The 16,094-nt window shown below is 39.0% G+C and overlaps 1 protein-coding gene across 1 annotated transcript in view; it reads right to left on the reverse strand.

Annotated features, from left to right (window-relative positions):
* Positions 1–16,094, reverse strand: part of DENND1A (DENN domain containing 1A) — a 343,291-nt gene that overhangs the window by 114,891 nt on the left and 212,306 nt on the right. The window contains exon 13 of the mRNA XM_026657267.2: positions 9,175–9,276. Coding sequence (XP_026513052.1) covers positions 9,175–9,276 — 102 coding nt within the window. The remainder of the gene's footprint in view (positions 1–9,174; positions 9,277–16,094) is intronic.

Raw genomic sequence — 16,094 nt, forward strand, 5'->3', positions numbered from 1 at the left:
ATTACCATTTACACAAAGAAATACTCACTGATAGTAACTAAGCAAATATCAACTGTATATCCTCTTACACAGGCAAATTTAAAAACCATCGAAGCATTCAGGTTACCCGACTATTCTTTGGTCTTCTCCCCATAGTCCAAGGGCTGCAGTTTTGAAGGATTACCCATTACCATTTCCTGTACTTCAAAATTTCTCATATATAAATAGGTTGTGACTTAGTTTGATGATGTCTTTCCTTTTTAGTGCTTGCAGCTCAATAACTTCTGAAGTAAGGTTGTATATCTACGTACTATTGTTACTGACAGCATTTTTGCTTCTCAAACACAAGCAGAGAAATAAGATTAAAAAAACTTCTTCACACATTAATGTTTAACTTGCTGTGTCTGAGCTGCAATGACTGCAACCAAATCATTAACAAATAGTTTCATCAGCAGAAATTTTTGGTGTTGAAGACACTGGGACAGGATAAGTTCACTCGTTGGGCTTGTCTTCACCACAGAGCTAAATAGGTGCTGCTGCAAACGATGAAGTGGCATTGATTTGGCGGGTCTAGTGGAGACCCACTCAATCGATGGTACAGCACTCTCCCATCAATTTCTGTACGCCACCTCAACGAGAGCTGGAAGCAATGTCAGTGGCAACGCGTCTCCCATCAACATAGCATAGTGTAGACCCCGCAGTAAGTAGATCTAAGCGATGTCAACTTGAATTACACTAACATAACTCAAATTGTGTAGCTTAAATCGACCAGCAGCTGTAGTGAAGACAAGCCCTTTGAAACAGATGTCACAGAAGTGAAATTGGTGAAAAGACAGAAGATATAGGAGTACTAATACCACATACTCCTGAAAGAGACTCAGCTACTGCTTCCTTTGCTTTACATGACACAGAATGCCACAGCTTAAGACAGAAAGATGTCCCACAGATGGGATGGAGGGTAGATTTCAGAGGTAAAATGGGTGTAGGAAACCAACAGTCCTCTTGATTTACAGAAGAAAATGAATGGTTGCAAGCAATTCATACTGATAAATGTAATAGAAATAGCTATATCATGTAAGCCTAAATATCAAAGCCTTCTTTTGTTTCAGCTTTAGGTGCCATCTTGAGATATGTACTGGGACAATACTGTTTGCTCCATTCTGTGCAAGAATCACTAATGAAATCTCAGCCACAAACTAATTCCTCTCCAGGTTATTTTTAGTGTTGAGATTCTCCTGCCTGCGCGAGTAGGCATGACTGGCCATCCTTTCTGAAATAGCCCGTCAGCTCACATGATATGACCTGATAGATATGATTTCCCAATTTACCTTGAAAATCTCAATGTTTCTTTCCAGGTATCAGAGCTCTGTGTCCCAGCCTCCTCCATGTCTCTGAAACTCTACCAAAGGATCTCTGTCTTAATACTTTTGCTACCAGTGTGCACTGCTGCTCAAAAGACAAGCTTTTGGCTAGGCACTCTCATAGAAAAGCCAGGAACCATAAGGAAGTCTGAGGATTTTTAAGAGCACTAGAAATACAATATATGCATTGTCTCTGTGTAATCCTGTTTATTGTCTACTCAATGAGGGGGGTTGGCCTCATTGAACAGCTTTTCTTGAAACTTGCAATTCTGCTGTCCTATTTAAACATTCACCTTCTTTCTAATTTTTCTTTATCGTTCTCAAAATCTAAAAAGGTAATGTCTTTTTCGCTGGTACATGCTACAATATGGATTGCAGGAAATGTAAACCATACTAATATGTTTAACTTGCTTGTGTCAAATTTTTGTTCCAGTTCCAATTACAAAGAGAGATTTCTGTATATTTATTTTTAATGTTTTCTGAAGCACTACAGTGATTTTGTCATAAGAGGACTAACATTACTATTACAACCTATAAGATGGAGAATTAAGGAAGTGTCCAGCATTGCTTATAAATCCAAATGCTATAGTTTATGTCAATGATCCATGCATTAAAGAGCCTCTAAGCACATACTAACATGACAGACCATAACAGTTTTAGAGGTCTATCATGTCCATAATCTACGGCTCATTTCCTTTAACTGAAACCATAATGTCCGTGAAACAACTCGCTCTCAATAGGCGAAATGTAATAACAGCTCCATCAGATTTTCAAGTCTGAACAGGATACAAAAAAGCAAAATTATTATTTTCATCTGTAACTCACCAATGTTTGAAAGGCCATGTGACTGCTGTAACTTTTATTTTCTTGGCTTTTGCTTTCTATGTTAGCATAAAAATAGATTAATTTATGTCTCTCTTAAAAGATTGCACTGCAGCTACATCTTGAAGGTATCTCATCATCAACCCAGAAAACTGTTAGTGTGTTTTTTTATTAGCGTAAACTTGGGGAAAGATGCGCTTGATGCTAAAGTCCAGGAATGGCAGTCAGAAGATCTAGATTCTATTCCTGACTCTGTGACAGGCTTTTAATGTGGCCTAAAGCAAGTCATAACCTCTCTGCATCTTAGGTTCCCCATTTATGAAAGAAGTAGAATAATGACATACCTCACTGGGGTGTTGTGAGGCTTAATAAATTAGCATTTCTAAATCACTGAGATCCTCAGATAGAAGGTGTTAACTATTTACTGATAAAGACCGGCGTAAAAAAATTAATAAACCCATTCCTGTGTGGTACGTATAAGAGGAGAGTTTTGCGCCTCCTTTAAAATTAAATTTAACATGGTACTACAGTGTGCTTATTTTATGGATTCACGCATTTACTCATTTCAATCAAGTCTGCCACAATAACCACTTTTTACACTTTCTAATATAAAATAATGTAGCTTAAATAAGAAAGCATTAAAAATAATGTATTTAGAGAGACTGATGAGTGAACAAAAGTAAAGCTGCTCCTTTGTTTACTCTAGAATAAATTAATACATAAAACAAAGTAGACTGCATAAACTGAACTGCGATTGGTATTCTGCCTAAAGAGACGGTAATGCTTTTTCTTTTTTTGTAATAAGATGGTGACCGCTCAATACGAAGATTATTTCTAACCAAACAGCCACATATACATACAGCCTACCCTGGGAGTGTTTTTAAAGAAGATTTTTATACTTCTGGCAGTTCAGGTTTAAAGGTCAGATTGAAACTATCACCATGTTTCAAAATGCAATCTGTGCAATGCAGCATAATGAAATGGTTCAGTAAAGGTGCTAGTGGAAATTCTTTTAATTAGGTCCAAGGCTTTTCAGTTGTCAACATGAATAAAGAAACATTCTCTTGCAAACAGAAAAAAAGAAAATATAAATGGAAGTTACCTTTCAAAAATGGATTTGCAATTGAGAAACAGAAGTTAGTGTTGCTATGATATCTCAAAAAACATGTTTCAGTTCCCACAAAGTGGAGAAACAAACAGTAAAGTGTAAGAGCACCTAATTGTGAAAGCTTGCTAATAAATGGGATATGAATACTATGCAAAACATAATTTACAGACAGCCAAAAATAATCAGAAGCCAATTTCAAGTACTCATGAATACATATCAGGAGTAAGATCTCCTTGGTGCAATATACAAAGCATCACAAATCAATGGCCTTAATCTAATAAACATTGCACAATGAAAGATTAAACTTTATATTTTTATTTCTTGCACTAAAGTAATTATACTTTATAATATGAAGCTCTGATGTCTACAACTAAGACTCCAAAGTGACACTCTTATAATTTGAAATACTTAAAAATAAATTGATAGAGGCTGTACAAAGTATATAAAAGTAGAAAAACTGACTACCTCAGCCATTGCTGTAACTCATAGAAAGATATGTAGGAAACATGCCAGCAGCAAATGCAACTGGAAGATCATCACAGTTCTTAATAAACCTCCTTTCTTAATATTGACAATTTTAAAAGGAATATTGCTATTCAAAGTGCTCTCTGTCACTCTCATATCATTAGCAACATGCAGCAATATCACAAACACAAAGTTGAGCAGAGACAGACTTTAGCATTTCAAACATTTACCTACTAATGCAGATGTTTGCACCTTAATTTTCAAAGGAGCTGACCTGGGCAATTCAGGAAGTCTGATAGCTAGAAGGTACTGTCGAGTCAAGACAGAGCAAAGCACTGACATTCTGTGTTAGGTGTTTAATCCGATTCTACTGGAACTATCGCAAGGTTATCCAACCTCTGTAACATGCACATTCACTGGAGAGACCTTTCACAATAGCCCATTTTCACTCAGATACCAGGACTGAAATGGTAACAAATAACTCACTCTGAACTATGGAAAGACCACAGTTTGGGCAGCAATGTCATTATTGTGAGACCCAAGTATGACTCTCAGAAAAAGTCTCCAGCAAAATCACAGGACTTAAGGGATTCTTTTTTCAATGCAGCAAAAAGAGCTGTTCAGAAAAACAAGCAGACTATTAACATTTCCTGTTGCATGAATAGCGTGCCAGTGAACACACCAAAGTAAATGTTACTCATCTCTGCAGAATGCAAATGGATTTAATTCACCAGAGTAAATTTTGCACATATTCAAGAGTTAATGAAGTGCTCAGTGCTCACATTACCTTGCAATACTGAAAGCATGGTTTGCCTTAACAGCTATTCCTTAATGTGGAACTGTTAGCGATATTTTTAGTCCCTCAGCTAACATAGCCTGGCATAGCCCCCAACAGATCACAAATGCATCCATGTGGAGTGAGCCCAGTGGAGAGACAGACTCGCCAGAATCTCCCCCATCTTCCCCCCCTCCCCCAAAGAAAGTGTGTATAATAGATCAGCTTCACAGTCTCCCTGCTGTGATGAACAACTTGATCCACTTACAGTTCCAAACACACGATGCATGAAAGAACAGACATAAATTCACTTCTTGCAAAGAAAAACAGCTGCTCTCTAGTGGTCAGATCCTAATATTAAACAGTTTAAAGGAAAGGAAAAGACCTAGAGGAGAACAATTAATTATCTAGATAACTAAAATAATGAAACAAGGAGGAATACAAATGAGGAATAAGACAGAAATACTGATTCCAAACATTAACTACACAAAGCAAAATGATTCAAGTTAAGTCTTTGTTACCAAACATATTCAACCCAGCTGTGTTTATATAGCAGTTGTGAAAAAAAATATACCATGTACATTATTTGTGTGTCATGCCAGTTAATTGAATTTGCTAGCAGCACTTCCTCTGCAATGCTCCAAACATCCTCTAAGAGAAAATGTAGCTTTTAAACAGACCTGCAGAAAACTGAATCAAGAATTTTGAACTAATAAAACACAACTCTTTACTGTTATAAACGTGAAGTAAAAGTAAATAATGAAAGGAAGGAAGTCTCTTAAAATTTATTACATTCCAAAGCTTGAAGTTTTCAGTTTATTGGTGAAGTCTTTTCTGATGTTCTACAGTGCTCCTGCAATAGCTCTTTTAATGAAGTCCCATAAAATTTAATAATACTTGATTGTTGACAAATCATATATACATACAAGGCTCAGGATTCGCTGTATCCAGACATTTCTTACATAATTCTATGAAATTTACAAGTTTGACATTTCCACAGTTGTGCATATTTGCATGAGTGATGACCAGCTGGCAGATTCGGATGCAAAGAGTAAAGTCAAAATGAAGAGCTATTTAATACCAAAAAAAGGCATTGAAATAACTTGAATAGATTGAAATGCTGACAAAAGCCAGGGAGCACAGAATCATACATAACTCACTGCTTCCTGCCTACCTGGCTATATACAGCGATGAAAGGAGGAGTCACATCGCAGACTACTGAGGAGTGAAGAGATATCACAGCGGCAAGCAGTGAGCATGCATGAGTTACCCAGTGCAATGAATGGGAAACTTACTTGGATTGGCTTCTGCCCTGAGGGAATAGTCACTTTCCAATGGACATGGATAGTCTCTCACCAGGCTATGCTAACTGGAAATTATTGTTCTTACAGCAAACATGATCATCCAAAGTAACTTGCATTAAGCTATAACAATGCATTTGACTTATCCCAGCAGAGGAATGGAAACACTTCAGGGGTAGGGGGCATCATTTTGAATGTGGCAATTCTAGAAGTTTGAAATATGCCACTCTTGCTGATAACAATCCCCAATTTGCAAGGCTACTGCCTTGGAACCCCTAGGGGTGAGAACAGATGTTTTTAGTTATGCTTCCACTTCCTTTCATTTAGTGACTTTAAAGTGACTCAGACTAGCAACATTCTGAACTTTTCTCCTCCTGAAATTTTGCTTCATGAATACAGCCAGGCAGTGACCAAAGCCATTTCTGACTCTTGGCTGTTTGGAGTTCTGTGTGAAATGGATTCTGGGGTCTTACCCACAACACAAAAGCCGACACCTCTCATGGAACTAGTTGGCAGACAGCAGGCAGGCCTAGCACTGAACAATGCAGGGTGAATATAAATGACTCTCCCATGTCGAGTTATTCTTACCAGCAATGCTTGAAATATGCTGGTGATGAGTAAGGGTGGATGCATGGTGTTGGGAGGCTTGCATACCGGTTGATGTTCTCCAGATTCCTCCTATCTCTGTTTATTGCACTGCAATTGGAACAGCTGTGCCATGTTAGTGCAGAATATCAAAAAGATGGATACTCTGTACATCAAAATTACATGAATATTAATTATCTAGGCAAACAGCTATGATGCTCACCTCCCTGTGTGTCAGAACTCAAAACACTGCTTCTTTATAGGCCCCAAAGCCCCATAGCCAGAAGTCATGTCGTTTCAATGTTGTGGACAAATTACATATGTGTCATGTAGGTAGTTATCTATCCAATCTGGATAGCAGATCTTCACCACAGCAGCCAAGCTACAGTTATATGTTTTTATTTTGATCTGAGGATCTGGACTGGTGAGGATTAACTGAGTAAGTGATAGGCTAATGCTGGGAGCGAGGGTACATGGAGGTAGGTGTTTGCTCTTCTAGTTCCTGCTGCTAAATGATTCACAGTCAAGAATCATCATTAACCAGGAAAATGCATCCAATGACTACTACAAAAATGAAATAGGGCTTCCCTTTATTGAAAAATTAGTCATAGTCTATGATCATCCTACTGAAAATTGCAGCAGAAAACAACGTTATCAGCAAAGAGAATCCACCTTTCCACAACAAACTGGGACAGAGCAAGGTATTTCAGTATCACTGTGATGCCAATCATCTCTGCAATGAAGGCAAGCGCCCTCCATGTGAATGTCTGGTACTCTATTAAATGGACATCACTGGACACAGGACTATCCTTTGAGTGAAATATAAGGTACACCTTTTTCAGTCTGAAATTTTTAAAGAAGTTTTTCAAAATGCTCCAAGCAGGTCTTATGGGAAAATATCTTGAAAATGTTACACTGCCACTTTTCTATGAGCTGCAACACTAGCCTGCATTTTGGTCACCACGCAATAACAATTATGCTTCAAACAGGTGAATGACAAGGCGAAGCATGGCCGAGTGTTCACTTGTTATATATAAGGCCTGGTCTACACTGGGGGGAGAGGAGAGAAATCGATCTAAGTTACGTGAATAACGTAGCCAGAGTCGATGTACTTTGATCTACTCACCGTGGTGTCTTCACTGCGGTAAGTCAACGGCTGATGCTCTCCCGTCGACTCCACCTGTGCCTCTCGCCCTGGTGGAGTACCGGAGTCAACGGGAGAGCGTTCGGCAGTCTATTTATCCTGTCTACACTAGACACAATAAATCAACCCCCCCTGGATCTATTGCTGCCCATCGATCCAGCGGGTAATGTAGACAAGCCCCAATATTGAAAGGCTACAGAGAAATCCTTACTTGAGTTTACTTCTTCCGAATCACAAAAGAACCAGATTACATTCTGAACTACTCTGCACATCAATTTCATATTCAACTGCACACTAAGACAGGATTTTATTTAAGTCATTAAGTAAGTGAAAGGAAGCACACTTTACAAATTATGGATCCTAATAGCCAAATGAATATTTTGAGCGTGACTAGTAAGAGAATCTCAGATTTTTCTGTCTTCTCCCAAAAAGACACCAGCTGGACTAGACATGGCTTCTAGTGCACTTGCTCTACACACTTTGCCACTCATCTCCTCTTTTAGCTTCATTAATAAAGATACTCTACTATCAGGTGGCATCAATATAGTGCAACGTAAATTGGGCACATCTTTGTCTCAGTACAGTTAAAGAAGCAAACATTTATGCTACACCATTAAAATTAGTTTAAACATTTTAAATGGAACTAAAGTACACCACCAATACAGAGAAAGGAGGCCTCTATAGAGGAATAATAGTTCAGAATTATTATCACAAAACAGTCTTATAGCAGGTCTACACTATGGGGCTAAGTCGACCTAAGTTACGCAACTCCAGCTACGTGAATAATGTAGCTGGAGTCGACGTACCTTAGGTCGACTTATTGCACCAAGCTGGGTCGACGGGAGGAACTCTCCTGTCAACTTACCTTATGCTTCTCAATCCAGTGGAGTACTGGAGTCGACGAGAGAGCAATCAGCGGTCGATTTAGCGGGTCTTCACTAGACCTGCTAAATTGACCCCTGGTAGATTGATCGTCGCAGTGTCAATCCACGGTAAGTGGAGACAAGCCCTTAGTAATTGATTATGAAGCGAGCGACCTGATTTCAAAATTATGTTTAAAAAAAAAAAATAGGACACTGATTGAAATTCAGAGATCCAGTTGGAGGAAACCAGGGGAAAAGATTCATTAAGGTATCTCCAAAAATAAATGTCAGTCCTTTATTGCTCTTTTACCACATAAGTATGGCTTGAAATTCCCTCTTTCCACAGCACTCTGCTCCACCCCAAAAATCTGCTTGAATTTGGGTTTTTTTTGTTTTGTTTCACATTAGATATTTTCTTCCTGCAAGACTTTGTAATTTTTAGAGGACTTGGAATCTGACATATTAACTGGGTATTTTAATCAAAGTTGCAGCATTCCCAGCACAAATGTCAACTTTGCCTCTGTCACTCAGGGGTTGCGCAAAAAGCAACCTACATTTCAGCCTCCTGATGTTCTATTTTGTTCCATATCCCTCAAAGATTGCTAAATTCTGTCAGGCAAAAAAGATAAAGACAGGGTAAGCAGTTCACTTAACAGAACACATGGGGGCTTTGGCACCATCATCAGACACATGTTAGAAACTAAACAGATAAAAAGGATTGCTATTTCTAGTAATGCAGTAGCTTAAAATATCCAAACAATTTATACGTACCACATCATTGGGAAGGCTCTGTAGATCATCAAAAGGAGTTTCCAGTGTGTTGGTATCAACATTAAGAATCACCACATCTTCCAGGGCCATATTTCTAACTTTCTAAAAAAATACCAAAGTCAGAAAAGGAGAGGGAGGGAAGTCAAATCTTATCCATAAGGAACATCAATCATAACATAACATTCTGCTAACTACACTATTCCCCAAACACTTTAAAAGAAGCAAGTGGTTTCCTCCTATTCCTCACTCTGTGTGTGTGCGTGCGTGCGCGCGCACACACGCGGTGTTTGTTTAACATTTGTTGGTTTTGTTTTTCCATTTCTTCTCATTAAATCCTTAACCTGCAGAAAGAAGTTTTTTAGCATCCTGTGTACTGGGATTTCTGGAGGAATCATAATATCCTTCTAGATCATTCAACCAAGGAGGTATTTCAAGCTTTTCTAACATTCATTTACTTCTTGTTTCCCCCTTCAATCCTGATTCAAAGCACAACTTCTAGCTGCATCGAGACTCAAAATAAGTAATTTTTTTAAAATTCAGTATTTTGTTTAAATAGCAAACAGAAAGTTGGCTCTTCCAGTTGCTGAAGTGCTAGTAAGGCCAACCTTGGATCCGCTTTACCATCTCTGGCTTTGCCTTAGCACTTCCAACACTTCCTCATTCACAAATGAGATTACATTTTAGCAAAATGGACAGTGTTAAAGATAAACTGAGTGAAAGGGAAGCTAGAATTCTTTTCTTCCTTAATTCTAGGATTTCCAGGACACCACAAAAGATTACAAAATACTTCCAGGATTCTAACACAGGCCTCCCCACTCACAAGGCTTTAAGAAAAATCCCTCTTCCTGTTATTTCTTTTGGGTGGCTACCCATATAATATGTTGTCTAAGGCCTTGTCTACACTGCCACTTACAAGGCTGAAACTTTCTTCACTCAGGGGTGTGACCCCCCCCCCCCCGCCTGTTCCAATTTTCAGCGCTGTAAAGTGGCAGTGCCTCGCGGAGGTGATTTTATTACAGTGCTGGGAGAGCTCTACACAGCCTAACGTGACTACACAGCCACGTTATAACATCGACTGTGCAGACATACCTTAAGAGCAGCAAACTCCACAGCAAATTGATGCTCAAATCTTAAACCAATCTTTGTAAGGCAAAACAGACAGACTACATGGCCACACATATTTGGCTAAACTTATTTGCTAAGAAAGTGGATGTCTAGCATGGAAAAAATTGATAACTGATTAGGAAATTTAAGTCTAAGACTGACCTTTGAACCTTTTAGAAATTTTACTGGGTTTTTCACTTCAAAGGCCTAGCTAGAGTTTTAGAGGAAGAACTTTGTGGGCTACAGAACTCAGTTAGAAATTTTAAGTCTTCTGGACCAAACACAGAGGAGCAGAAGGGTTTCTGGAAATGAGCATATGAGAGAACCATTACAAAGGGATGGAAATGATACAGATTTGGAATGTTGTTCCTGGAACAGGAATCTTTCCATCTTTCTGTTTGTACACATGGGCAAAAAAGTTCTACAGTATAAGCCCAAATGCACACACCCTCTTCTCAATGGTCAGCTGGAATGAGGTTTTTGACTCCGTTCCCAATCCCCAAGTCAAAGCATTGATTGCTGAGTGTTTAAGTTTACATTTCCTACAATGGTACACAGATGCACAATAGAAGAAAATCATAGCCTCTTTTTGAAAAGAATAGCCCTTGGTAGCTTTTGCTGTTTAAGTACCCAAGAAGCAGAAGACTGCCAGATTTCATTTCCCCTCTTAAGCAACATTAACTGCCCTGCTGGTGGTTTCAATAATGGAATTTAAATATTCCCTTAACAATCAATTTTTCCATCCAACCTGGGAACTGTATCTACATATAGTTTTTAAATTCACATATAAGTAAGTGGAATATCCAAGTACCATATTTATCTATCTATTCAGCAGATCTTCAGTTTGATCTTCTCTCTACATCTACCCAGGCTGCCACCAGCCAAAGAAGCAAGGTAATGGTCCTGAGCATGTTCTAATGACGTATTCAGACAGCTGGATGAGAAAAATTAATAGTAATCTCAACCCACAATGTTATTTATTTTGAAACATCCTCTTATGAAATCTGATCTATGTACACTACATTTCTACAGGGACCTAGAAATGTGAGTTCCTGTTGTGACGGGTTGGATCACAGAAACCCCCTTGGGAGCTGCCACCCGATGTGCCAAGACTACCCCTGCTTCTGTTTTCCCTGCCAGCTCAGGACTCCAGCACCCCGTCTTGCTGAATTAGACACTCCAGTCCACTTCAACACAGACCCAGGGTCTGAATTACTTGTCCCAAAGCTGCGAGTTTACCCAAAAACAGCTCACAGGAGTGTGCTTGTCATTAGCACTCAGATGCCCAACTCCCAATGGGGTCTAAACCCAGATAAATCCGTTTTACCCTGCATAAAGCTTATGCAGGGCAAACTCATAAATTGTTCGCCCTCTATAACACTGATAGAGAGATATGCACAGCTGTTTGCTCCCCCAGGTATTAATACATACACTGAGTAAATTACTAAATAAAAAGTGATTTTATTAAATACAGACAGTAGGATTTAAGTGGTTCAAAGTAGTAACAGACAGAACAAAGTAAGTCACAAGCAAAATAAAATAAAATGCGCAAATCTATGCCTAATCAAACTAAATACAGATAATCTCACCCTCAGAGATGCTTCAGTAAGTTTTTCTCAGACTGGACACCTTCCAGGCCTGGGCACAATTCTTTCCCCTGGTACAGCTTTTGTTCCAGCTTAGGTGTTAGCTAGGGGCTTCTCCATGATGGCTCCTCTCTCTCTCTGTTCTCTTCCACCCCTTTATATATCTTTTGCATAAGGCGGGAATCCTTTGTCTCTCTGGGTTTCCACCCCCCCTCACTGGAAAAGCACCAGGTTAAAGATGGATTCCAGTTCAGGTGACGTGATCACATGTCACTGCAAGACTTCATTACTCACTTGCCAGCACACACATATACAGGGAGACTCACAGGTAAACAGCCATCTGCAGACAATGGGAGTCATCAAGATTCCAAACCATCATTAATGGCCCACACTTTACATAATTACAATAGGCCCTCAGAGCTTCAAACTAACAGACACCAAGAAGCAACTAATAAGATGGTTTACAGATGGTTGATACTCAATATTCAAATGGTCAGAGTTCAGATACTGGTGTTATAGTGGGTGAGATACTGTAGATAGGCCACCAAGCCAGAGACTACCCACTGGATTCAACTACAAAAAAAAAAGAGGGCTGATGGTATCATCCTGGAGGGCATCAAACCACAATGGTACATGTGACAGGCAATTTCTAAGCATGAGAGAGCTAGTTCTGGAACAGCAGTGGTTTTGTAGCTAGAGATTGGTGAAGAGGCTCTGATATGGAGTAAACAGGCCCAGGACCTGAAAGGACAATGCCTGACAGTTGGAACCATTAACACCAAATTCACATACACACAAAAAGGAACTATGAAGTATGGTGATAAAGAAAATTTTCCAATAAAATGGTAAACTATTATCTCCCCCAATAGTGCCACTCTTTTGAATAAACAAACTGGCTGCTTTTAAAGTCTGCTATAGAAATCCCTTTTAATCTCACACCCTCCAACCATATAGAGCAGTCTCCTAAACCAATTAATTAGGTCATTTATGCACAATCCCTCTAGGTAGCAAGAAGAGGTCTCTAACAAACCATTTGTGGGGAAAGGGATGTTAAAAAAGGGAGGCTAGGGAACTAAATGTGTGTCAGCAAAAAGTAATACATGAGAGAAAGCACAAGAAAAATTTAGATCAAAGTTTTAAAAAATGGGAACCTAAAGTTAGGTTACTACAGGTAGCCTTAGGCACCTAAATAAGCAGCCTCAGCGTTCAAAGGTACTGCGCACCCAGCAGAGCCAACCAACTTCAAGAGCAGTGGTTAGGTACTTACAATCAATTAATCAATCAATAAAGCTACTTATTTAGGGTACGTCTACACGGTAATCCTTCCTGCCTGGCAGTGAGTCTCAGAGCCTGAGTCAAATGATGTTCCCACTTGCGCTGGACCCGTCTCTGAGACCTTCCCCCCTCTCCACTTTTCAAAGTGTGGGCTCCAGCCTGAGCGGGAATGTCTACACTGCTATATTTAGTCCCATGGTGTGAGCCTGAGTCACCTGACCTAGGTTCTGACACTCGCCGCTACAGGTATATGACTTCATCTTTTTTTTTTTTTTTTTGCAGTATACATATACCCTTAGGTGCCTAAGTCTGCACTTTGAACCCTAAAGTTAAGCTTCTCTTTCTGAAATTCCTGGCCTTAAATGGTATATTTAAGGCTAAATGGCTGCTGTGGTCCATGCCAAATTATAGCTAAAACTCTCACATGATCCATTTAATTACCACAATAAGTCACTGTCTTATGCACAGAACCCAACTTGGAGTTTTTTGTTGGGTTTTTTTTTTTTTTTTTTGCGAAAATATTTGGACTATTTGGAAGACTATTCCATATAATTCTTTCCTTACAAAAGGAGCACAAGTCCTTCATGAAAAGCAAGATACTTCCCTCCCTACTCTCAGGAACCAAAAGGTCACTCAGTTGGCTTACATCTGATAAACTCTAAGGTAACCCAGGAGTCTTGCTTCTTCTGGGAGTCAGGAAGCAGCAGACAAACTGATTTGCTCCTTCCTGCTTCAGAAAATTAAAAATCTCAGTTATACTCAGAGGACTCTTGAAAGCTCCAACAAAAAATCGTTAGCAATGTGCTTAACCAAAGCCAGAAGCTTTTCAAAATTGAGCACCAGAAGGACAAGACAGAAGGGATTATACCTCCTCTTGATTATTACAGGAGCAGCAGCAGTGACCTACAGATACAAATTTGAACTTGTCAGTGGGTTTTTCTGTAACTTGGATGAAGAATCTATGGGTATGTCTACATTTGGAATCATACACCCATCACTGGCCCGTGTCAGCTGACTTGGGCTTGCAGGGCCCAGGCAGTGGGGCTATAAAACTGCAATGTAGACGTTAGCCCAGGCTCTGGGACCCTCACAGCGTCCTGTAAAGTAGCATCCTTTCTCAACAAATGTCTTTATCAAGAAAGATAGGTTACAACTCTTTGGGTACCTTCACTTCTGGATTGAGGTATGGGGTTGCTGCAGAATGATGTGAGTAGTTCTCTTCTAATAGTGGCATCCTTCAGCCCAGGGGGCAAGAGACAGAGTCTGGGGAATCAAAGCCACTTCTCATGTGACAGCTCTCCCCCAACTTGCAAATCTGCTTTTCACGTTAAATGCACCAAGTTCCAAAAGGTACAACTAGCTACAATTTATTAATATTCTCATTGATTCTCCATCCCCACACCCTAATACCAAATGCATTATCAGTAAATCACAAAGAATAATATTCTATTTATCACAGCCACCTAACTAGCTAAACAAAATATTGGAAACAATGCACTGCATGCTTAATAAAATAAAGTAGATGTATTAAGTCAGTATTTTACAAACAGTACAGAGAATAAGAGGAAAATATGACTAGAAATAGCTGTATATAGCTGTAATAGCTGTCAACTGTTGGAAATGGGCCATCCTGATTATTACTACAAAAGTTTTTTTTCTCCTGCTGATAATAGCTCACCTTAATTATCAGACGGGTAGCCGTGTTAGTCTGGATCTGTAAAAGCAGCCAAGAGTCCTGTGGCACCTTATAGACTAACACGTATAGGAGCATGAGCTTTCGTGGGTGAATACCCACTTCTTCGGATGCATGCATGCTCATGCTCCTATACGTCTGTTAGTCTATAAGGTGCCACAAGAACTCTTTGCTGCTCTCACCTTAATTAATTACTCTTGTTATAGTGGGTATGGCAACACCCATTTTTTCATGTTCTCTGTGTATATATATATCTTCCTACTGTATTTTCCACTGCATGCATCCAGTGAAGTAGGTTTTAGCCCATGAAAGCTTATGCTCAAATAAATTTGTTAGTCTCTAAGGTGCCACAAGTACTTCTGTTCTTTTTGTATAAACTCTGCAGCACTCACAGTCATAGTATATTAGACAATTTGTGCATTAGTTTGCATTTGTCTAATTTTCCTATAGACTTTGAGCATGTGTTGATTTAAAACACTCCAGTGAAGATATAGGTCATCTGCTCATAAAAAGGAGGGGTTCCCCCCTCTTTTCACTTAATTCCTGGTAGCCATCATTCATTCATAATAAAATACGGCAAGTCAGACTAACATCTCCACCTGCCTTTTATTTTAAATGCCACTTTTTAAAGAGTGGAGAGGTATGGAAACCCAGTTTAACAAGCACACTGAACCCATTGTTTATGGCCTCCATAAACATGGCTTAGTAAGAATTACTGACTTAATCAGAGTGAACTTATCTCCTGGTGAAAAGAGCACTTTAAATTTCAGAAATGGCACCTTTACTGTGAAAATCTCTTAACTTCTGAAACAAACTCCAGGGGGCCTTAAACACCAGGCCAGTAAATAAGCAGCAGTTAGTGTGATTTGTCCTGCTCATGAGCATCTGAACACTTGAGATCATTAAATTATTTTATGTAAAAGTTTGCAAAAACACTGAGAAACTATATTCAACAGAGAAGCATAAAAAAGGCAAGAGAGCCTGAGTGAGACAAAGATGCAATAATTAATCACGTTGTAAACAAACTTCTTCACCATTACTAACAGCAGCTTATGTTATTAAATGTGAAAGAAAATATTAAATCAAGTTTATGTTTCACTATTTATGCTCTTTGTTTACTTTTTGCCTTTCCTACCACTTGAACAATGTACTCAGTTACACTTATGTTTGTAGTTTGTTTCATTTTCAGGTGCTTACGACTACATTTGAGTTTCAAATAAAAATTTCTATTTGTATAAGATGAACTATTGTCACTAGATTTA

This window comes from Terrapene carolina, unplaced genomic scaffold (genome assembly GCF_002925995.2).
Source record: "Terrapene carolina triunguis isolate 2854851 unplaced genomic scaffold, T_m_triunguis-2.0 Scaffold238, whole genome shotgun sequence".
Taxonomy (NCBI): domain Eukaryota; kingdom Metazoa; phylum Chordata; order Testudines; family Emydidae; genus Terrapene; species Terrapene triunguis.